This window comes from Astatotilapia calliptera, chromosome 6 (genome assembly GCF_900246225.1).
Source record: "Astatotilapia calliptera chromosome 6, fAstCal1.2, whole genome shotgun sequence".
NCBI classification, from domain to species: Eukaryota; Metazoa; Chordata; class Actinopteri; order Cichliformes; family Cichlidae; genus Astatotilapia; species Astatotilapia calliptera.
The window spans coordinates 13,876,829-13,900,738 of record NC_039307.1 but is presented as its reverse complement, the minus strand read 5'-3'; the positions used below and the strand labels follow the sequence as shown (position 1 = coordinate 13,900,738).

The 23,910-nt window shown below is 39.4% G+C and overlaps 1 protein-coding gene across 4 annotated transcripts in view; it reads left to right on the top strand.

Annotated features, from left to right (window-relative positions):
- The window catches only part of prkcaa (protein kinase C, alpha, a), a 144,155-nt gene extending 122,860 nt beyond the window's left edge, over positions 1–21,295 (top strand). For all 4 annotated transcript variants that reach the window (XM_026170432.1, XM_026170434.1, XM_026170433.1 and 1 more), the window contains 3 exons: positions 31–138; positions 6,912–7,052; positions 15,723–21,295. In XM_026170432.1, the coding sequence (XP_026026217.1) occupies positions 31–138; positions 6,912–7,052; positions 15,723–15,887 (414 nt within the window). In that variant the 3' untranslated portion in view covers positions 15,888–21,295. The remainder of the gene's footprint in view (positions 1–30; positions 139–6,911; positions 7,053–15,722) is intronic.
- Positions 21,296–23,910: the final 2,615 nt, after the last annotated feature.

The window sequence follows — 23,910 nt, the reverse complement described above, 5'->3', positions numbered from 1 at the left end:
ACACTTAGTGTTGTCTTTTTTGACTCACAGCCTCCATTTGATGGTGAAGATGAGGATGAGTTGTTCCAGTCCATTATGGAGCACAATGTGTCCTACCCCAAGTCGATGTCCAAAGAAGCTGTCTCTATCTGCAAAGGGGTGGGTGAACTTGACAATGAAACATGATTTGCCATTCATCAGTTTTTGTGGTTTTAGCAGAAAGTCAGAAATATGTCAGTTGAGTTAAGTTTTATTTATATAGTGCCAATGTACAAGGCACTTTAAATTGCAAGGAAAAGACCCTACAATAGTAGAAAGAAACCCACAGCATATGGATGACCCCCTGGGTGACAACACGTGCTAAGAGTGGGGAAAAAACTCTCTTGTAAAGGAACAAAATGACCAGTTTGGGTAAGAGGGAAAGGACAGCTGAGGATATATGAGTCCGTTTGGTACTAAACAAAAAAACCACAACTGTCGTTGTTTTTTAATTTTTGCTTTTAAACACATTCATAAAAACTCATTCAACTAAACATTCAATGTGAGAGACGTTTATTCTCCTGTTTGGAACTGTTTCTTCTGAGAAGCTTTCACACTTTCCCTGACGAAGCTCTGCAGCCTTCACTCTCTTCACTGAGGCTAACATAAATGAACCTCCTGGAAGAGGGCTAAAAGCTCTTACTGCTACTTCAGGTTTTGAAGAGCATTATTCGTCACTGACCATGAGAAGTAAAGCTTAATTTTGCAGGAAGAATGAAACGTGGTCTCTTTTAAATACTGTCCGGGAACTCATCTAAAAGTCCCTTTCTTCTTCCCACTCAGTCCCCACGTCTATGGCCTATATATTATTAAAATACTGAAGAGGAATTCTAGTGGATCATTCAATATACTCATCACAAGTCAGACTGTATCACCAGGCTCATGTGCACTTGTTCCACTGGGTATGACTGTATGGAAAAAGTGTACTGTCAGACTGAATTCCCTCTTGAGCTGGTTCGTCTGTGGTGTAAATTATTCAGGGGTCCTTTTGGTCTCATCAATTTTGAAAAACAGTGAATGTTTCTAATTTACAGCCAAGGTTATCATGCATCAGGAAGCATGCTTACACACTAACACTAAAGGGTGCAGTGCCAAGAAAATGTAATAATCCCTCCCTGATTTCTTAACTTTTGCATATTTGTCACGCTCACATATTTCAGATCATCAGACACATTTTAATATTAGAATGATATTTGTGTGTGGGGAGGATTCTGTGGAGCTGGATTTGTGGAAAGGTTGGAGTCCTGTTATGTCTGACATGAAACTAACACAGTGTTTTATAAAAAGAACGTCATACCAAGAGTCAAACATGGTGGTGGTAGTGTGATGGTTTGGGATGCTTTGCTGCTTTGGGACGATTTACTGTAACTGATGGAACCATGAATTCTGCTCTCTAGCAGAAAATCCTGAAGGAGAATGTCTGTCCATCAGTTCATGGACTTAAATCAGATTGCGATGCTTTGGCATCTCCTTAAACAGGGTGTTCATGCTTGAAAAACCTCCAGTGTGGTTGAATTACAACAATTCTGCATAGAAGAGTTTGCAAAAATGTCTCCACAGTGAGATGAAAGACTCATTTCTAGTTATTGCAAACCTTTATTTGCTGTTTCAGCTCCCAAGGGTTCCAAAACCAGTTATTAGGTTTAGCAGGGAATTACTTTTTATACCGGGACATGTAGGTTTGGATAGATTTTCTTTTTCTCTCCCCTAAATTAAATCATCATTTAAAAACTGTCTTTTGTACTTACTCAGGTTACCTCTGTCTAATAAATAAAATATGAATGATGATCTGGTACATATAAGGGTGACAAATATGCAACAAACTAAGAAATCAGTAAGGGGGCACAGAATAAAGACTCTAGAGAGACTTTTCCTCTTTTTCTGTCAGCCTGCCATAAATACTGAGCTGTCTAATTTCAGACCAATTTTTCTACAAGTACATTTGTTAGGATGTTTTTCTTTTGTATTAGGAGTGTTTCACATTTCTCTGCATCTCTGGTACACATATTTCAAAATAATGTTACTAGGAAATGTAACTTGAGACAATGTACAGTGTTAGTATTTTAATGGAGATGTCTAACATGTGGAGCAGAGTTTAGTATTTGTTGTGTTGGCTCATTACTGGCCTTGTTGGTCACTGACCTCACAGAATGCACTAACCAGGACTGTTAGCAAGTCTGTTTCAGCAGTTATTGGCAAATAGCTTCTGGATTCCACAGAGGGGAAGTAAGTGGTACATAGGGTCAGTGCAAGTCAAGCAAGAAAAAATAGTGGGTTATTAATATTGTGTGCCTAATTTTATTTTAGCACAAGAATGTTTGACAGCAATGACATCATAAAAAGAGTTTCTAGGACACTGAATTAAATGAAAACACAGTGAAAATCTGAGTGAGCTATAGTTTATTCAATCAGGGAACAAACAAGAAGGCAAAACATGCACATTAATTGGACCTTAGATGTAAAGAAATACATGTTTTTTTTTGAGGATGACCTGAATTTTATGTACATTGCATATGACAGTTAATAGATATCTATGAAATCAAAATTGGTCAGTAAAATTATATTTAAAAACTCATTTTATTTGTTATACTTGGAAGGTGTTGAGAAACAGAACCGCACACATTTATGTTTTTGTGAGCCTACAGTGAATTTAATAGTGAAAGTGGCAGTAGTTTTATTTCTGTCCAGAGGCTATGCAAAGTCAATGAGCTGTGCATTAATACGCTTTGTCTCCCTGTCTCTCCCTCGACTCCACTTGTGTCTCTTTGTCCTCCTCTGTCCTTTCTCCTTTATTTTTCTTAGCTTTGTGTATGTGTGGGTTTGCACACAAAAGTATAATACAAATTCTATGGGGACTTAACTCTGTTTGCAGTCGTATTTTGGGCTCCTGTCTTCCTTTCTGCCTTTGAAAAAGACTTGGTTTAAGTTTACTCTGAATTAGATAAGTAGTACTAATGGTTAAGTGTAAGGTAGGTTTACTGGAATTGAGTGGCAGCCAGTGTATTGTCCTCTGAAGTGGAAGAAGCAGAAATATGTGCCTGTACTAGTCTTAGCCCGACTCCCTGTCCCTGCTGGGCAGGGCGTCTGCGATTTTTCTCACTGGATATATATATATATATATATATATATATATATATATATATATATATATATATATATATATATATATATATATATATATATATATATATATATATATATATATATATATATTGCTTGACAGCAGCCCAATCCAATGATGTAAGTCAGAAAAAGCTAGGTAAAAAAAAAAAAGATAGATTTAGGTTAAAAAGGTAACAGGAATGCTATTTTAAATGTAGAAGGTATTCATCTGGATGTACAGTAGTCTCAGTAGATCAAATGTTCACGAGGCCTGCAGGATACTTCCTGGTTTTTAAAGGATCATGATTATGATAGAGTTTCCTGCCCCATCATGCCCTTTCTTTTTGAATCGCCACAAATTCTCCTTTTCTCACTTTTCTTCTCGATTCTCAACTGCCTCGCCCCTGCTGCCCAATCCGTCAGATCTTAACTATTTTATGTTCTCAGCAGGAACAGCAGGGTGGTGTCAAGGTTATGTAAACTTTTGGAAAACGTGCAGCTAAACTGTTTGCTGCCAGTTCATGATGTGGTGAAGTTTTTGAAGTTTGAGCGTTAACAGTTGGCAGACAGGATGATCAAAGGCTTCCTCTGAAATGCCAACACTAGACTTGCAGTTTTCTGATGGTAATTTTCACATCACACTTATGCAAAGTTATTCGAGTGCTCAAGATCCAGAACAAGTTTGAGTGTTTGATACTGTGGTGAGCCAGCAGCCGATTTCAAGTACATTTCAGCAGGATTGCAGCAGGATGCTTTCTTGGTGTCACCGACAGTCCTGTAAAAGGCTGCAAAGGACTTTTTCTTCCTTGTCAACAGCTGTCTGGTGCACTCTGCCAGCTGAATGCATGCCATTAGTTCAGATGTGACCGAGCCCACAGCCTTAAGGGACTTGCAGAAAGGAAACCGACTGACTCCTCAGGACTTGCCTGACCCTCTGCAGGTACTTGGTGGTTGCAGCCTTTCTAGCGGCCTCTTCATGGTTCCCATTCGCCTGCGGGATCCCAAGGTACTTGTAACTGTCCTCTATGTCTGCAATGTTGCCTTCTGGTAGTTCAATCCCCTCAGTTCTGACTACCTTCCCTCTCTTTGTTACCATCCGACTACACTTCTCCAGTCCGAACGACATTCCAATGTCATTGCTGTATATCCTGGTAGTGTGGATCAGTGAATCGATGTCTCGTTCACTCTTGGCATACAGCTTGATGTCATCCATGTACAGGAGGTGGCTGACAACTGCTCCGTTCCGTAGTCGGTATTGTTAATGATCTCACTGAGGGGGTTCAGGCCTATGCAGAACAGCAGTGGGGACAGAGCATCTCCTTGGTAGATCCCGCACTTGATGGTGACTTGTGCTATGGGCTTGGAGTTGGCCTCTAGTGTTGTACGCCACATCCCCATTGAGTTCCTGATGAAGGCTCTTAGGGTCCCATTGATCTTGTACAATTCTAAGCATTCCAGTATCCAGCTGTGGGGCATTGAGTCATAGGCCTTCTTGTAATCAATCCAGGCAGTGCACAGGTTGGTCAGTCTGGTCTTGCAGTCTCGGCTGACTGTTCTGTCTACCAGTAGCTGGTGTTTTGCGCTGCTGGTATTCTTGCCAGTCCCTTTCTGTGCCCCACTCATGTATTGACCCATGTGCCTGTTCATCTTAGCCGATATGATGCCTGACAGGAGCTTCCATGTAGTACTGAGGCAGGTTATTGGTCGGTAGTTGGAGGGGACCGGTCCCTTCTTGGGGTCCTTGGGGACCGTTCGACCTTCGGTTAGCCATTCCGAGTGTCTCTCGTTAACTAGCAGCTGGTTCATTTGTGCTGCCAGACGCTCGTGGAGTGCAGTCAGCTTCTTCAGCCAGTAGGCGTGAACCATGTCGGGCCCTGGTGCTGTCCAACTCTTCATACTGGAGACCCTTTCTTGGATATCTGCCACTGTGATGGTTACTGGACCCTGTTCAGGGAGGTCGCTATGGTCTGCCCTCAAATCCACTAGCCACTGAGCATTGCCGTTATGGGTTGCGTCCTTCTCCTATATGCTCTTCCAGTATTGCTCCGTCTCCAGCCTTGGTGGTGCTGTTCTCTTATTGTTCCCTTGCCACTGAGAGTACAGTAGAGTTCTGTGGAGAACAGCTGGTTTATTCTCCTGCCTTCTATCTCTCTGGTGTACCTCCTCAAGCGGTTGGCCAAGGCTGTGAGTCTTTGCTTGGCAGCTTGCTGTATTTCTTATGCACCTTCTTTGTCGCACCTTTCTGTATCTCCGTTAGTTGGCTAACCTCCCTCCGTGCTACTTTGATCTTGCCCTCTAGCCTCCTTCTCCATGGAGGGTACTGCCCCTTGTGGCTGTTCAACTTGTAGCCAAGCATCTCACTGATCACTGCTGCCGTATTGTAGATCAGCTTGTTAGTGTCGGTAATCGTGGTTGTAGGTATCGTCCGTAGTGCTGCATTAACATCATCTAGCAGACCTTCTGAGGGTACTTCACATAATCTTGGTAACCGGCTACGGGGGATCCAGGTTTCAAGCCTGGCCATGATCCTATTTTTCAGGTCAGTTCCTGTCGCACTCAACGATCCTTCTCCTATCGCACTTGGGGCTATGTACCCAATCTCGGGTGGGGGTGATGATATCTCCCCTCCTGACTCCTCCTTGCCGTAGCATTTGTGTTGTACCTCATCAATCTCTAGCTGTGAGAGCAGTCCCTTCTTTCGAATGTTGGAACACTGAGCTACTAGTTGTTTCGCCGTCATTGTGGATGTTGGGTATCGAAGAATCCATAGGTCCATATATATATATATATATATATATATATATATATATATATATAGCACACCCTGCACAAAAATACCAAAGCAATGAGATCAATGTAAGCATTTAACTCAGATTTTTCATTCATTGTCGTTAATTTATCCAGGTGAAAAGTCTTGAGATCTAAATCTCATTTCCAAGAGAGACCTGGACAGCAGGGCAGCAAAAGTTATAACAAATACATAGTGTTTTTTCTTTGGAGTGTTAATACCGAACTCCACCAGGTTCTGCATCCATCTCCAAATGAGCACTTTGCTTTCTGTTGCACTTCAGTCAGGGCAAATCACCAAACTGTAACGAGAGAGCAGGTGCAAAATGTGTTTGTAAAACATACTCTAGTAATATTCCAGATACACATACACACATAACAATTTATATTCCATTATGAGTCTTGCTTCTGTGCATTTCAAATATTTTGCCTGCATATTTCCCACTGGTACGGTGGCTCTAATTTTGTAGTCAGCAAGAAGGTAAAGGCAACTGAAAAGTCAGGAAAGAAACATTTAAGTTTCTTGTCATTTCCAGCACATTATTTGAACATTTATTTTTAACTAATGCCAGTGGCCTTCTGCTTAATTTAAAACAAGGACAGGTTGTTTGGTGGTTTTGCTTCCTTTGGGTCCCTGCATCTTGTTTTACTTTTTAACAAAGTCGTCGCTCGATGTGCGATTAGAAGTGGCAGCGGTTCTCTGAAGGCAGAGCATGCAGCGGGAGAGAGGAAAAAACCCCAATGATATCACTCTTTTTAAGACCCATCTGTTTAGCTGTCATTTGGTCACCTAGTAAAGAGGTGGAGTCACATTATGAAACATGAAACACAGCAGTGAAAGAACTGAGCTGGAAGTTTAGTTCAGAGAGATAAAACGAGTGTTTACCAGTGTTTCAGGATCTTCAGTGCTCCACAATATTAAAATAAATCTTTATTATCATTATTATTATTATTATCCTTAATCTAACTGTATTTTTTTTGTGCGTGTGTGTGGCCATGAGCAGTTGATGACTAAACACCCATCCAAACGTCTGGGCTGTGGCGCTGAGGGAGAGAGGGACATCAGAGAACACGCCTTCTTCAGACGCATCGATTGGGAACGTCTCGAGAACAGAGAGATACAGCCCCCCTTTAAGCCTAAAGTGGTAAGTCTTAAAGCACACATAGGCTACATGTATGGAATTACTGTAACCAAGGTTAAGATAATTGGTAGCTTTCCGAGATAACTTTAACTTTCATTAAAATAAGGCCGGCAGCGTTTATCTGTCAGTCATTTTAAGTATGCTGGTCATCAGTATTTCATCCTACTCACTGCACACAGCACTGCAGTTTGCATCATGCACCACAATGGAAAAATTAGAACCCCTTTTCTTTTATCATATAACTGTTATTTATGCATTTATTATTATTTTTTTTGTATTATCTGTCAGTAATTTAAATCCTTCTAACAACGGGCCCTCTTTGTGTCATACTGTTTTCTCTCACACACGTTTCAATGCTTGATGCAGTTTAGAGGTTGGAAGGGAGACTATACTTGAATACCTATAGAAACATTTATATCCTGTTAACATTATTATTAATTCATAATAAAAAGTGGCTTCAGGTGATCTCCTCTCGGTCTTAAGCACATGTAAACGCATGCAAACAAGACAAGTAGATAAATACAATCTTGTGAACTGCATATATCTATAAAGAACAGATGTGCTTATCTCAACATGACAAATCTGTTATGGCAAGGCATCTAATAGCCCTCTGCTGTGTTCTCTACTCCCTGGGGGACTATCTGTTCTTGGCTGTTTGTTTACGAACTTCTGTCTCAGCCTTCAGTCAGATTTGTCTCAATACGCACAAAAACTCAAGAGTTACTGGTTAAAACTTATTAGATTACTGTACACAACCAGAGTAATGCATCTTCACGATGCCTCATACTTTATATCTATTGGCTGATTGCTGTATGAATTTATATGTTCACAAATTTTGTCTTAGATTTGCAGTATTCAGACGTTCATTACTTGGTGTTTTTCAAATGGTGGATAATGTCAGAAAATAATCTAGACAAAGTTATATTTTATGAAGTATTAAACACCCAAATATAGGCGATCCAGCGACGCTAAATGAGATTTATATATAAGTTTATCTGTGGATCAAAAACTATATAGACACAAGTACAGACAAAGCAATTTCAGATTATCCTTATCTATGCAAGCCACACAGTGTGCTTACTTTCCTAAGGGGTTCATTAGCATTTGATCCATTCTCTTTTAAAGCTCTACAAAGGCCCTCCAAACAGTATTTCTTGATTGTGTTATAAAACGCACCATAAAGATTTTCTTCACCCAAAAAATTAACATCATGTCACATGACATGAGTTAATGTTTATTTAAGGATTTTGTAAAGTTTATATTAAACAGATTCATTCCTGTGAAGGAGAAATGACGGAAAACTCCCAGATGACCCCTCCTTTCTGGTCTTTCCCCATCTGCTTTATTTATCCACACACACACGCACACACACTCTCCACCAGCCATTCTGTCATGTTGTGTTTGGCTCTTTAGCAGCCAGATATCAAAAACTCTTTGACCAACTTGGTTAAAAGTATACCTGGGAGTATACCTTGGAAGTTTGTTCAGAGAATTACAAATTCAGCTGCCTCCTTGGCTGCTGAATTTGCAAGAGGGCATATGATGACAATGTTTTAATTAGTTGTCATGCACCTTTTAAAACCGCCAACGAAATGCCCTCTGGTATTTCTAAAACCATATCTCCATTAAGAAGTAAATGGCCTGTATTTGTATAGCGCTTTACTTAGTCCCTATGGACCCCAAAGCACATACACTACATTCAGTCATCCACCCATTCACACACTGGTGATGGCAAGCTACACTGTAGCCACAGCTGCCCTGGGGCGTACTGACAGAGGTGAAGCTGCCGGACACTGGCGCCACCAGGCCCTCTGACCACCACCAGTAGGCAACGGGTGAAGTGTCTTGCCCAAGGACACAACGACAGAGACTGTCAGAGCCGGGGCTTAAACCGGCAACCTTCCAATTACAAGACGAACTGCCAACACTTGAGCCACGATCACCCCTAAATTAAGCATAAGTGCTATAGCACCTTGTGAAAAAGATGACAAGCAAGTCAGTGTGACTGCTTCCTGCCTCACAGCTTACTTTAAGTCTCAGAGGCACGAATCGGCATAGTTACAACAGGTAAGTTGGAAAACATCGTTTATTCAGGTAAATCCATCACTGAAGAGGAGTACTGTTTACACAACATTGTGATGTCATGGTGTTCTCACTTATTTGCTCTGTCTGTTAATGTGTGCAAAAGTGAGCATTAGGATCTGACTGTGATACAGTCTCACTTTAATACACATTAATACTTGTCATTATCCTTGCCTCTGGTGGAAGATTTACTTTATTGCAACAATTTTTTTTTCCATCAGTAAAAGATTTGATTAAATGCAGTTACTTACTGCACGCTCTTGTATTCTTATATAACTCAGCAGATATTGCATGACCACAACACATTCACACATCAACAACAAGGAGAGTGCGAGCACATATGTACGAGATGTGTTGTTGGCGATCCAATGTGTTGTTTTTGAATATAAACAAGACCAATGGTGTTACTGAAGAACATAATATATCATCCTGACTGGATCGAATGGTTTATAATGTGCAGTAAAATAGCTGATCTAATGTGACTGCAGTCCATTGTAACCCATTAATGGTGATTGACAGTGGTAGGAATGTCTATTAAGAATTTAAAACACAAGATGGAGAGCCTTACCACTGGAGTAATCTACTACCCACTCAAGAACTCAGTGTCATAAACATAGTGGGAGGAAATCAGTCTTAGAGTTTCGTAACAGCAGATCCAGGCTCAGAACTGTACAGCGTTGTATGTCTCACAGTAAATACCTAATTATTGGCTTGGGACAATTAATAGAACTGTTACATTAAATATAGCCTGAAGTCACTCTGATTTCCAGTGAGCCATGTGAAATTTGATACAGCTTTAACATAATGCTCATTTGTCTTGTTAAACCAAGCTGTAGGCGTAAGCTGCAAATGACATGTGCTTTGTCAACAATTGGTTATTTCAGAGTCAGATCTCAGTGTATAGTTATAAAGAGCACACATTTTGCAGCACATCAATCATGTAGAGCACATATGTTTGCAGATTTCAATATAGACTGCATTTCTTTAAACAGAAAAATATATATAGTAGGTCACTTAGTGCTCTATATGTGTGTGTGCCTGTATCCATTACATATTCATTTTGTAGTTTTCTTCTGTTTCAACCCTCAAGGGCTCCAGTTCTTCTAATAAGGTGAATCCTGACCTCTTCCATGTAGTTTTCTGCTGAGTGTGCTGGGTTTTCCTGAAAATGCTTTGCGTTTGTATGTGCGGGTAAATGTATGTGTGGAGGAAGTGTAAATATAAAAGGTTAAAGGAGATTAAGGACAAACAGAGGTGGAATCATTCCTTGCATTTACGCCTTGTCTCTGCGTTCGTTTGCTGCACAAGCCTGCAAGTTTGTTGCCGCGTAGGGGGTGGTAATCAATATCGTAGGGAGAAAGAAAGGTCTCTGTGAAGTTGAAGGCAGGTAAAAGCATGCAAATGTCCATGCTCTTGGCATAGTGCATGTTTGCATGGATCTAATAGGTGCAGAGAAGTTGGAAAGATGACAGAGGTGGAAAGATAATAATTAACATTTTTGAATGCTCCCTGCAGCCATGTAAAGACACTTATGGTCTATCATGTCCATCTCGCTGTGCCATTTAATACAATGTTGTTTCTGATTTCATACATCTCCTTCTCACAACTTACCAAATATGTTCCTGTCTTTTTAATCCACTCCTCTTCTTTCTTTTCTCCCTGTGCATCTTTCCTTGCTCAATCTCACTTCATCCGCCTTATGACAGCTTCGGAATTGCAATCAATACACTAGCTGCACCCAGCTGGGAGACTTTTACCATCTGTATCTATTGGACCGGGTGTCAGATAGCATGAGGGACATTGTCTGTGCAGTAGAATGATTGTCATGGCAGGCTCACTTAGCGTTGATCCACTGTTCCATTATTGTGCTGAATGCTGTGACCGTTCAACTGTGTACTGCAGGTAGCAGACACACAATTAAATGCCAGCAACATTCAGCTAACTGTGTTGGTATTTGCTATGAAACCAGGCCGATTTCTTCAGAGTACAAGACACTTGATGCCCACACGTTTGACGCCTACTTGTGGATGGCCGATAGTGTTTATGTCAAAAAGAAGTAGGTCAAAGCTGCTGATTGATAGTAAATGAAGGCAAGGATGCAGGGCAAGACAGAGTGGGAGGACTTAGTCACTGCACAGAAGTCTTGGAACATTGGAACGTTGAAGGAAGGGATGTGCATGGCTCATAGGATGCACGCACAGGCACACACACTAAGAAAATGATGGCAATATGGGTGATTTTTGAGTCACTGTGGCTTTGGGAAATAAGAGGCAAACACCGTTGCCTTTTGCTAAGGATACGAGCCTTTCCTCTTGTTTTTTTGTTGTTCATTTTGAAGTTTTATTTATTATGTGTTTTTGATTTGAGGTCAAGAGAAATCGACTCTTTATCACATTTTCTGTAAAATCTTTGAACTTATTGGTTTCCCATCAAACACAGTTTATCTGTCACGGACCAAATTTGTAACTACAACACTGCAATATCTTATAGTCAAAAGACGTATTTAAAGAAATATTTTGGGTTGGGTTTTTACAAGTTGAATTCATTGGAGCACAGCCAGTATGCAGTTTGCAATACAAACTTTTGATTTCATCTCTCTTTTATCTTTCTGCACCAGTAATCACAGGCTTCAGCTGTACTTTGCAATTTAGTCACATTATGGCCTTGTGAGAGCTAAAAAGCAAAGAAATTTCCCTACAGATAAGCTGTTCAGATCCAAAGCACATTTCTGGAAAACCTTTTCTTCCACACTTTGACTGATGTTCTCCCTTAAGTGGTTCGTTGATGTTGACAAACTAGCAACCCAACAAAGAAAACATAATGTTTGGAAGACGATGAGAACAGAGTGCTTCCCAGGCCGCTGGCTTCAGGGAGCTGAAGGTAGAGAAAAAAGAGGAAGAGAGAGTCTTGGCACAACTCTTAATGGAGGCAGGCACTCATTTGTCATCCTAAGTAGCTGAGTGTTCTTTTAATATGCTTGGGCACAGAGGCGTGCACGTCTGTATGTGTGCAGTGAGAGAGGGAGGGAGATTAAAGATGAGAGAAAGTAGGTCAAAAACCCATGTAGGACACTGTGTCACTATGTATGAGAGGATGTATCAGCAGCATCATAGCCTTGGTCTCACCCAATCAAGGTTGGTTGAATCACATAGTAAAAAATAGGAGTTGTAAGACCAGCCTTGTGCTTTTCCAGCAGAGCATGTTTGTGCGCCTAAAAAGTCACAAAAACACTAAGACCATGTTTCCAAGACAGTGGGTCAAAAGATAATCTTCTTTTTTTTTTGTTCTTTATTTTCCTATATTCAACATACAGAATATGGTATTTTCTCATCAAAGTCCTTTACTTGGAGTGTGACGATCTGACGCCAGGAGCTAAACTGTTTACTCAGCGCTTGGTGCTGCGAGGGGTAAAAACAACACTAACCACTGTCACAGTGGTTTCTGTTGACAAAAGGGGGGGGAAAAAAGCTCACATATGCTTTACGTACACACTGGTTAGAGTATTGCTTGAGAGCAGAAGCCTCATGTCACAAGGAGTTTTGTGACCTAGAAAGGAACATCTTGGTGCTGGAGATTGTCGTTGGAGGTCAGAGTTAAAAATGTGCTGCTTCACTTCAGCGATGGATTGCCAGTGATGGATAGAAGAAGACAAGTGGGCAGCAGAGACGCAGCGGTGGAAGGATGCTAGCGATTACCCATCAGGTGCCCGCTGTGTGCGAAGCAGAAAATTCAGAGGCCCCCCACCACACACGCACACAGAGAGTCACATCTTGATGTGCGTCTTTGCCCTCTATCTACTCTGACAGGGTGGTGATGGCTTAGAGCGAATGTCACCTGTCAGTGACAACAGTCGCAATCAAAAACCTCACACACAAACACACGCCTCTTAGAAACAGCAGTGTCTTATGTTTTCATCGTATGTTGTGTTCACATCACCTGGCACGCTCTGTCTAGCCTCCTAAAAAAATAGTAAAGAGAAAATAAAAATAGAAATGTCTGCACCTTCATACTTGTGTGTGTTTACTTGACAAACAAAGACAGGCATACCTTAACACACACACATAAAAACAGAATTTCCTGTATGCACAGTGACAGTGATGTCAGTTTAAGCATGCATAGACTTAGGCAGACAGCGTTATCTTGTTTGTGAATGGAATATAGGACAACAGCGAAAAAGGTCAGTTAGTCAAGAGTTTCAAATCCAGGTCACAGTCAGTCGTGGGCTTCAAATGCCCAGATACTAATAATTAAAACTGATTGAAAGGGGCTGAAAACAAGGGGAAGACAGTATATAGTGGCTGGCCAAGCTGAAATTGCTGGTGTTCAGTGGTCATAGCGTTTACAATCCAGAGAAGGGACAGATGCTGTGATGGTGGAGATTGATGTCTGCTAGGCTGTTTTGAAGTGATGGGTGAAGCACAAGTCAGTGCATGCCAAGAGGAGTTTGCTTAGCAGAGGACAAAATCAAGCTTAAGCTGTCACCACTTGACTAAGTAGCTGGATATAAACATATTTTATCTGAAAAGGTTTAGCAGGTTTCATTATTGTGTTATAAATACTCTCCAAACAAACTATTTTTACACACAAATTTACTTACTCATTAAATATTTTCCTTTTATTCAAACAGCCTTTTCAGTTTATTGCATCATTGATTGTTTTTGTATAACAGCAGAATTAAAGGCGCTGTGGTTGCTGTCATCCTTTCTTTCTCTTCATGTTCTGTGTTAGAGTGTGTTATGCTATCAGTCAGCTGCAGAAGTAATAATTCGTGAATCGAGTATGAACATTTATCAAGTTGTTCACTAAGTTACTAGAGTATGAGCATATGTGTATTTGGGAATTTGTGCATCCACATAGATGAAGTCTGTGTGTGGGTGGACGAGTAAATGAGGATAGAGAAGGATTTTGTTTTCCTTTTTCCTTACTGAAGACAAGGAATAATCAATCTACTTTCATTAAACAAGATAATATTTTAAAATTATTCTAAAAAATTATCAATTTGTCTGATTTCTTTACCGTCTTGCCAACCCCAGCTGGGCTGGTTAAGAGAAACCTGGACACTGAGATTCACCCTTACACCCTTACCTAGGGCTAATTTAGTATGACAATGATTGTGGGAGAAAGCAGGAGTTTCTAAATGAAAACAGGGAGAACAGCCTACTAGGAGCTTTGAACCATGAGCCTGTGGGTTTTGAGGTGCAGTGCTAACCACTGTACCACCCTACGACCCTTGGCTTTCATCATTACCTTTAGGGCAAAATTTTAAACCTGTGCTTGGAGATTGAATTGAACAAACCTTGTAGAGACTTGATCATGACAAATAAAATATTGTTTCGTTTCTGTTTCTTTGCCTTTGATACCATGGCATGCTTGTGTTTGGAAGCCACACTCCTGAACAGACAATTACAGTGGAATATGCATAACTATGAATGGCATACACAGAAACATTACTAGAAAACACTGGACACTGTAAAACAGATTTTGTACATTTATTATAAATTTCGTCTGAAGAAAAACAAGCAACTCATGTCATATCGCTGTAATTAAATATACTAAATTTATATACATATTTACACTGCACTTCTAAAAACAGTTTTTATTTTTTCCATTCGATGTGAAGAGCAACAAAATTATATGCACACCCAGGTCTGCATACATGCAAGTTCTTCCTTTGCTGAGGAATTCTCTGAAGCATTTCCGCATCTATCGTATGACGTGATCTTACTGAGTGTCCCCTCAACTCACGAGCATGAACACTTTTGACGGCGCCCATTCTATATTGCACCCCACTCATGAATATAGTAATTAACCCCTCTGTGACCTTGTTGCACCTCGATGATGTTGCCATTCTTGTTGAAGGAATAACTTTCTTCTTCTATAACATACTTAGCTGAAGCCAAAACAAGGGCTTTGCATTGCAGCAGGTTTTCAGAGTTTTTGGAAATGGAGTGTGGCTTATCCTGGAGGTCCTGACACGATTTCCTCTCGTAGAATCAGTTCACAGTTTGTTTGTTTGAAACTGCGTTGCTGTTTCACAGCTGTGCCGATGTTGGTTCGGTATTCAGATGGGTGCGTTGTGATTCAGGTGAGCAAGATGTGGAGCATGTAATCTACATTGGGGGGGTGTCAGGTGTGAGATCTCGTCCATATCTATGCAGGTCAGAGGCAGAATGAAGAAAGGTTTTGATTAGTCGGCAGGTTAAAGCAGGAGTATTTATAGTTGTTGCCTGTTGCACATCGTCAAAATACCCAGGCTAGTGCAATGTTATTCTGCGATATGAATGGCGAAGACAATAGTAGTGACTAATGATGTTAGACAACGACTATGATGAGTGTGTCCTGTGCTTTGGGCGCATTGGTGCAAAATTACCAAGTAGTTAAAAACAAATCCTGCTGAATGCAGTGGCTGCTGCCTACAAAAAATTGCTGTGTACTTGCCTTTTAAAGAGATGCAGTGTGCACACTCCTGCCTGAGCTCCACAATTTCTTCTCTGCCCTGTAGAGTCGATCTACTTGCACTTTTCAAATCATTTTCCACACCTAACGTCTAAACTGCTCCCTCTTCTCTGCTTTCTCTTTGTTTTTTTACAGTGCGGCAAAGGAGCAGAGAACTTTGACAAGTTCTTCACACGCACCCAGCCACAGCTCACACCGCCAGATGAGCTGGTTATTGCCAACATTGACCAGGCCGAGTTCGCAGGGTTCTCTTTCATCAACCCCCAGTTTGTACACCCGTCGCTCAACAACAGCGAATGAGAAGGATGGGAAAACCTCTGTGAGGAACCTTTCTGCTCATCGCTACCCATTTAAACCAACCACACACCTAACATCTGACTACCATTCAATCCTAATGTGTTGGTGTTATTCCTAAGCAGGATTCTAGGGCATGCACATTTTGCCAGTATATATTTTGAATTGGAGAGGCTGTATTTGTCTACAATTTAAGAAATGTATTTCTCTGCGTATAAATCTCAATGGATTGAAGTTATATTCTACAGAAATAATTGGCAGGTTGTAAATTGTATCTACTTGGATAATCACAGTATGGATATTATGTGATAATCTGAGAAACACTCGTTAGGCAGTGTAGATGCTATAGCCAAATATGAAGGAGAGGCGGTGCAGGCGTTTAAACAGCACCTTGTTGTTCAATGTTTCCTGTATAATGTTTACAGTTTTTCTCTCCTTTGATTTCATGGTGGTGGTGTAAAATGAAATGTTTTTACAAATTGATTCTAGGCAGTCTCAACTTCCAGTGTGTGTGTGTAGCAAGCCAACTGAAGGATTAACGGTGAGGTTCTAAAACATATGCAGCCTGTAAACTATCAAAGTGTTGCGTCATTTTGGCAACAAGTTCACTTGGCTTTACTGTTATCAGCCACTTTGACCTGATTGTGACAAAAAATATAGCTTCAGCTTGTATACTTTCCTTGTGAATGATTTTGTGGACAGTATGCGGACACACAAGTTTAACAGTGGCAGTCTTATTAACCTACCTTGAAATCAAACCGTTTACAGTTTGTCATAGTCTAACACTTTTTAGAGTTAATCACTGTTTTGTCCCATGCTACACCCACAGAGCCTCACATTGGTCTTAAATGTTGTAACAGAGACTGTAAAGAAATTTTCAGTTGCTGAACTCATGACATTTTGTATCAGTGTGCATTAACCATAAAATGTTTTATTGAATATGGTGTCATCAGCTTAAAAGCTGATAAAACACTGAAGTTCGATACAGAAATTTGATATCAAATTTGAAATCCTTTCCCGTTGCGTTGCTGTAATGAGAACAAACTTGTCTTGCATTTGGAGCCATTATTAGTTAAATCAGTTTTTGTTTTGGGGGTTTTGTTTTTACTGTTTTTACAGATTTGATCTCACTCTCATACCGTATTTTTCCATTATAGCAGAATAATATTTTAATGTACTTAAAACTGGTGTGTATCTCATCTGTAAATAATTGCAAGTTCTTTAAAAAGAAAAGAAAGTATAGCAAGTTACAGTTTTATACCAACACCTGAATGTGCTTTTATTACATCAGTTAGATAAGCCAATATTTGTATGTTAAAAGCCCAGTACAGATCAGCACTGTAACAGTTTCTTTAACAGAGTCCACATTTAGAAAGTTGTGAAACATTTGTTCTACTCTTTGTCTGAATTATATAAAATTCTTCTTTTAAAAAAATAATAATTTTTGAGCGATTTTGACTGCAAATATTGTGTGTTGATTGGATACACGTCTGGCTGTTGACCGTCCCTTCGTATCTGCATGCTGTTGGTAGGCATCATTCATGCACGTGATACATTACGGTAAATGCTGCATGCTAAAAAAGTACGAAACTCCAAAGAATAACAATGTCACAGTAATCAAAATCATGGTTTACAGTAAGTACAGATCCACTTTAATGTTTTTACTGGTTTCTTAAAGAATGGTGACCGTGATTAGCTTAACTACATGCTGGCTAAAAAAAATCCTACTGATAGCACTTCACTCTTAATGGAACAAGTTGTCAAAATGTTAGTAGTAATGTCTCAAACTGCTCCTGCTTGCTCTGATTCTGTATGTGCTGTTTAGTACAAACTGTATTTTTCTTTTTTTTTTTCTTTTTTTACAAAAATGCACTATTTCCATCTCAATTCGCCCACACAGCTCCAAACAAACCCACATTCAGCTTGTTTGTAGGTCTTGCCTTGTGAGTGTTAAACAGTCAAAAGATTAGATAGTAAAAACAACGCGCTCCTTTCTCCTCTCTTACACCTTTTCCTTTACCTCAATCGAAAATGTCATGAAGTCAGGAAAAAAGGTTAAGGATAATCTGTAGGGACTTAGAGAAACAACAGTGGTGCTAGGAGAATGTGACCTCCACTAGCAGTTCATCTTAGAGAGACCACATCTGAAGTATGTAGGCTGTATAAATGTGGATCAACCAGTAAAAGGTGTTACTTCATTACCAAGGTTGGATTTGTTCAATCTTACGAGTTTAACATATTGCTGAAATTTCAAAACACATAATTGTATTAGGAGGTTTATGGACAACACAGCAATGATTTGCAAGTGGTCTGCATCCCTTAGCAGCAATGTTGATTGTTAGCTTTCGAGATTTCTTTAGTAAAGGATTCTCTAGTGTATGATATGCCAAAGTAGAAAAGAAAGGAAGCAAGGAGGCACTGAAAAACCTTTCCTTTGCAGTCAGAGAATTCGACCATCTGTTATCGTGGTTGCTGTTTAAATAACTGGTCAAAAGACAATTTCACCAAAAACCAGATTTAAGGTGGGCCGTTACACATCCCTGCAGATTATTATCACTGCTTAACTGAGAAAACTAGTCAGCTGTCTCAGTCATTCAGTGCAGATAGATTGGTGATTGTGAAAACAAGCTACAAGATCAACAGTGATTTGCCAAAAGAATGCAGATCACAGGATTTGAATGCTATCGAATAGACATTTATTATAGCATAAATGTAAATACATCTAGTAATAGCAGATAGACTTAAATTGCTTTTTAAATTCTTTCATGAGACCTAGTCGCTGTCACAGGGCTTAGATCAGTGCTGTCTTCTGTAGAAGCTTGATATACTGCATATATATTGTATAGATATATATATGCACGCGTATACACTCTATGTCCCCGTGCTCCTTTTGCCTTTACCTAAGAGAATTTGGAACACAGAGTCCAGATCTTTGGTGAGTTTTGGCTTAGACACTCTGATAATTGGTAGATCAGTGGGGGGACCACACGCTCTCTAGTGTCTCATGAATGTTTATTATAATCTTAATGTTGTGTTGTTGTTGCTTTTTTTCCCTTTTTGGTTGTTTCTTTTTTTTTTTTGCTCTCATTTTTTTGTTGTCAGTTTTATTTCTCTAGCATCTGCACAATTCAGGAATGTTTCAAAGGATATATCTCAGTATCATACTGCAAAGCTTATATCTAACTGACATAGATAGGATGGATATTGTTTGAATGTAATTGAACTTAATATTTTGTCAGTATTTTTGTCCGATCTCTCCTAGTTTGTTTCCCATCTTATACGGACATTTGCATGTGCCAAACCTGGAAAACACCGGAATTTGAAAATTGCAGCGTCGCACTAGCTGCGGTCACCAAAACAACTTTGTTTGGCAGCTTCTAAAGGCATACGCTGCTGTACAGTCAGTTGGCCACATTACAGTAGCATGCTAACACGAGTATACAGTGCACATTGTGTCAGTACACTTAACAATGCCAGTCGGTTTGATAATCAACTTATCCTGCACGTTGTTCCCTTTGGGCAGAACATTTCATTTGGTAGAGCATTTGATATTCACAGTGAATTTCAGAGAAATGAGAGAAAATATTCCTTGTACATACTCAGAGTTTGCTCAGCAGCAGTCTTGCCCTTGTCTAAACCTAACTTGCACCTCTGTATGTGACAAGTGCTGACTTAATAGCCTAGCTTCATCCCTTTAATAGAATCTCTGTTGACTTGCTGTGTTTTCAAAATGTCAAGTCACAGTCGGTGTGGGCATAAAGATTATTCCTCCCTTGTGTGCCTTTCCCAGCTTGTACACCTATACTGTACATATTCTTTTTACTCTTTGTCTACCGTGTTCTAACCTGAAGTCTCTTTTCCATTTTTACTTCATATCACAACTCAGCGTCTCAGATCTTAATGTTAAATGTGTTTTCAAACTAGGTAATTAATAAAAATAATAATAATAATTCACACGAATGTAATTTTAAAGTTTTTTTTTGTCACTGTCACAATAACCTTTAACTGTCTAAAGATTTTAAACTGGATTGATTCTTGCGTGTCTCCTACCTTTACCTCCCTGTGCCTATTTATGACTGTACAACATGGCGAATTAATTAATATTCTGTTTCAAAAATATCAAAAGATTACGCTTGTTGATGGATGAGTGAAGAATGAACAGGTGATGAATTGGGTTAAGCCGAAATGAATGACAGGAGAGATGATAATTGCTCGTTTTGAAGAACAACCCCCGTGCCTCATCATATTGAACCGTCCCTCCTTTGTCCTCTCTGAATCAATCTGTAGTTCCTTCCTCAGTGCCTGGGCCATGTAAATCCATTCCTCATTGATAGTGTCCCCCACCTTTTAGATCCTAGGGTAGTGGTTATTGTCTCACTTTGTGAGTCTGCACGTGTCATCAAGACTAAATGTGGTCCTGGGGACACCTACTCTAGTGGGAACTGCCACAAAAGCAGGTGAACACAGTAACATCACAACTTTACAGGTGTGTAGTTGGGATCAAACGCAGTTGTGGTCTAAACCATAAGTTCCCAAAAAAAGATTAGAAGTAGGGGGGCAAGAGGCCCAGTGGCCCTGTCTGTTATCACGCCCCTATCAGTCTTTTGTATTGTATATGTATTTGTAAATCACCATACGAAGAGTCATATTTGGTGTATAAACTCACTACTTTCCTCTATGGGGCTAGTCCTACAACTCCTTGGTGCTGCAGCTGGTTTGATCCCATCACAAGTTGGTCTCTAGTTTCTAGTTCACGCAATTCACTCAACAGACACGACATCAGCCCAAGACTTTTCAGTTCTCTCTGGGTTTGACTAATGCACCGCAGGAAAGAAATTAGCCAAAAGTATTTGTTCTTTTACATTTTTTACATGTCCTCAACTTTTTTAAATTTAGTTAGGGTTAGGTTTAAAGCTATGGTCATACAGCTGTTTCAAGATTTTATTTTAATTTATAGATTTTAATTAGTACTTCTGTCAGTCCTTTTCTGTGGATGAATCTGGTATGACGTCTTCTTTGTAGTTAGTCATCACTCTGCTGTTTCCTGCTCGATTTGAATTAAGAGAGTTTTAAGTAAACTATCCTCTTGGCCAATCAGAGCATAAGATCATGTGCAAGAATGCCTTATATCTTAATCCACAGTGTAACCAGTTCTCCCACTTTCCTCTGTTCAGTTATAATCTCTGCACCCCTGTCCTGTACATAAATGACTTAAATTAGATATCTACATAGACTGTAAAAGAAAGAACATATTGTATTTTGCAAATGGTGTATGTTTGTTATTTTTTTTCCCTTGTCAGCCTGAAACCTTTAAAATGAGTCTGAGCTACTTACCTTGTAATTGATTGTGTCATTTGTACCTAATGTATGATAATGCAAATAAAAAAAGAAAAATGAGGTCCATACTTACACAAGTGAATGTTTTTGTTACTGGCTTCTTTCAGACTTTGCATGAACTGTGTATTATTTCAAAATGCATTGTATTGTTGGGGTTTAGTTTATGTTTCTCCTCAGATGGAACACAAGCATGTTGGTCTATTTTGAGCAATGTGTCATTGGTGTCACATGATGTGTCTCTCTCTCTCTCACACACACACACACACACACACACACACACACACACACACGCATGCACGCACAAAATTGATACTGACCAATTTAGACAAAGTTTGAACTGAGTGTTGTTAGTGAGTCTGTGGCTTAATTTTATTTTTATATTTCCATCTTCTTTGTGTGTGTGTGTGTGAGTTTGTGTGTGTCAACTTCTGCAATGAAAAGCTGTGATTAATTTAATTACAATCTTAATTAATTTAATTTAAATATATATTAAATACATTTATATATTTTATATATATATATATATATATATATATATACACATATACATACACATAAATACACACACACATATACATATATATATATACATATACATATATATATATATATATATATACACACACATATACATATATATATATACATATATATATAAACACCCAGCACGCCCCTGCGGGCGGTTTATCCTTCAAGCTCGGGTCCTCTACCAGAGGCCTGGGAGCTTGAGGGTCCTGCGCAGTATCTTAGCATTAGATGTTGGACTGATTATATATATATATATATACATATATATATATATATATATACATATATATAATCAGTCCAACATCTAATGTGCTGCAATACATATTTCTGAATTTTTACCTGCATTCATCCATTTAGCTTGAAATGTATTAGGATGATTTTATTCTGCACAGATGGAGGACATGTGAATTTATTGAGCTGAAGTCCAGATGAAGGAAGAGGGTTGTTATTGATGGAAGACATAGTGTGGTAGTCACTGCTGTCACGAGTAATCAGTGTTGACTTAGACTGAAGAGCATTACAGACGTGCCACAGCTGAGGGACACCGCACGATCTTTAGATGTGGTGCAGATTAGGTTTTTGGTGCACCTGGGGCTTTACTTTTCTACCAGAAAGGGATTAATGTAGAGCCCATTAGCATGTTTGAGCACTACGCTGACATTTCAGAAGCATAGCATGATTGCCACCTAATCAAATACCTGTCAGAATATCAGATTTTTGTTTTCATGAAACACACCAGCATCCATAGTGCTTACTGTTATAGATTGTGATGTCATATTTGTTGTTTCTCACACACTAGCATATTTTCTCTTTGACATGACAGTATAAGCTTGACATGCCTCTTTAGTGTAGTCTAAACAAAATGTAACATTTGACATGTACCTTGTGCCAATTTAAAGAAGGCAGCAAAACAAAAGACAGTACCATCTCAGTGGTCATTGTGAGCTAATCTTATTAGTCTTAGAAAGAAACAAAGACAAGTGAAAACAGGTTGCAAGCATTTCTTACTGCTGCCTCCATTATAGTATTGATTCCCAAACAGTTTTCCACTAATTTCTTTCAACCTTGACCAAGACAGAGGAGAATCTGTTATCTTGTTAGTCGCAAAACTTGAGCTCATATTATTCTCAACCCACTTGATAGCTTTCATCTATCTTACTGAAATTTTCTTAAATGAGAGCCCATAATTACTATAGCTCGTTGCTGGCAGGCAGCCAATGTCCTAAGTGGTGGCTTAGAGTAATAAGAAGAGGCTTGCCAGGATTTTACAACAAACTGAGCCTGGTTTTATTCAGTTTTCAATCCTTGCTCTATAGCTCTTGAATCTCATTGTTGAGCCCGTCACACTGCAAATTTGACCTAAATATGACAATGTGAGTCTGAAAGGGAATTATTTCCTTTTCTTTAATATGACTTAAAGTCTATTAAATGAATCAAAATTGTATTTATTTATTCTGTTCTGGGCTGTAATAGAGAAAAGGACGATATTGTTTGGGTATACAGGGTTTTGAGACGATGCTTAGCTGCCATCTGATTAGAAAAAGTCCTGCAGTATGTTTAGTGTTGGACCCAGCTGGTGTGTGAACTTTTGTTATGTTTCAGTCTATTGGTTTCTCTCATTCTCTATTTTACACACACACACACACACACACACACACACACACACACACACACACACACACACACACACACACACACACACAGAATAATCATCAGAATAACTTAAGCTGTTGTGAAAGTTCTAGAGCTACTGTAAATGATATACTGTCATAGTTTTTATGAGAATTGCTCTAGCCTTAAGTAGAGCAGATACATTACTATTACTGCCTGATACACATTTGTATCTTTGTGATTAATGACTAAGAAAGAGTGCATTACTGAAGCTGACTGATTTATGTTTGCTTTACATACATAAAAAATGAAGAATGAATGAAAAAGGACGATGCTGAGCTTTTCTGAATTCAGATTCTGTTTGAAAGCAGAAAAAAAAAATTATGCACTGTAATGATGAGACAAGTGAGATGGCCTTATTAAACAAGAAGAAATGGAAAATAGAAAGAGAAGGGGCCTGTCTGGCTTCCAGTAGAGCCAGAGAGTGGTTATGTACAAAGCCGAGTCAGAGCACAGCTGATGACAGCTCATTGTTCACTCCTGTGATCAGTTG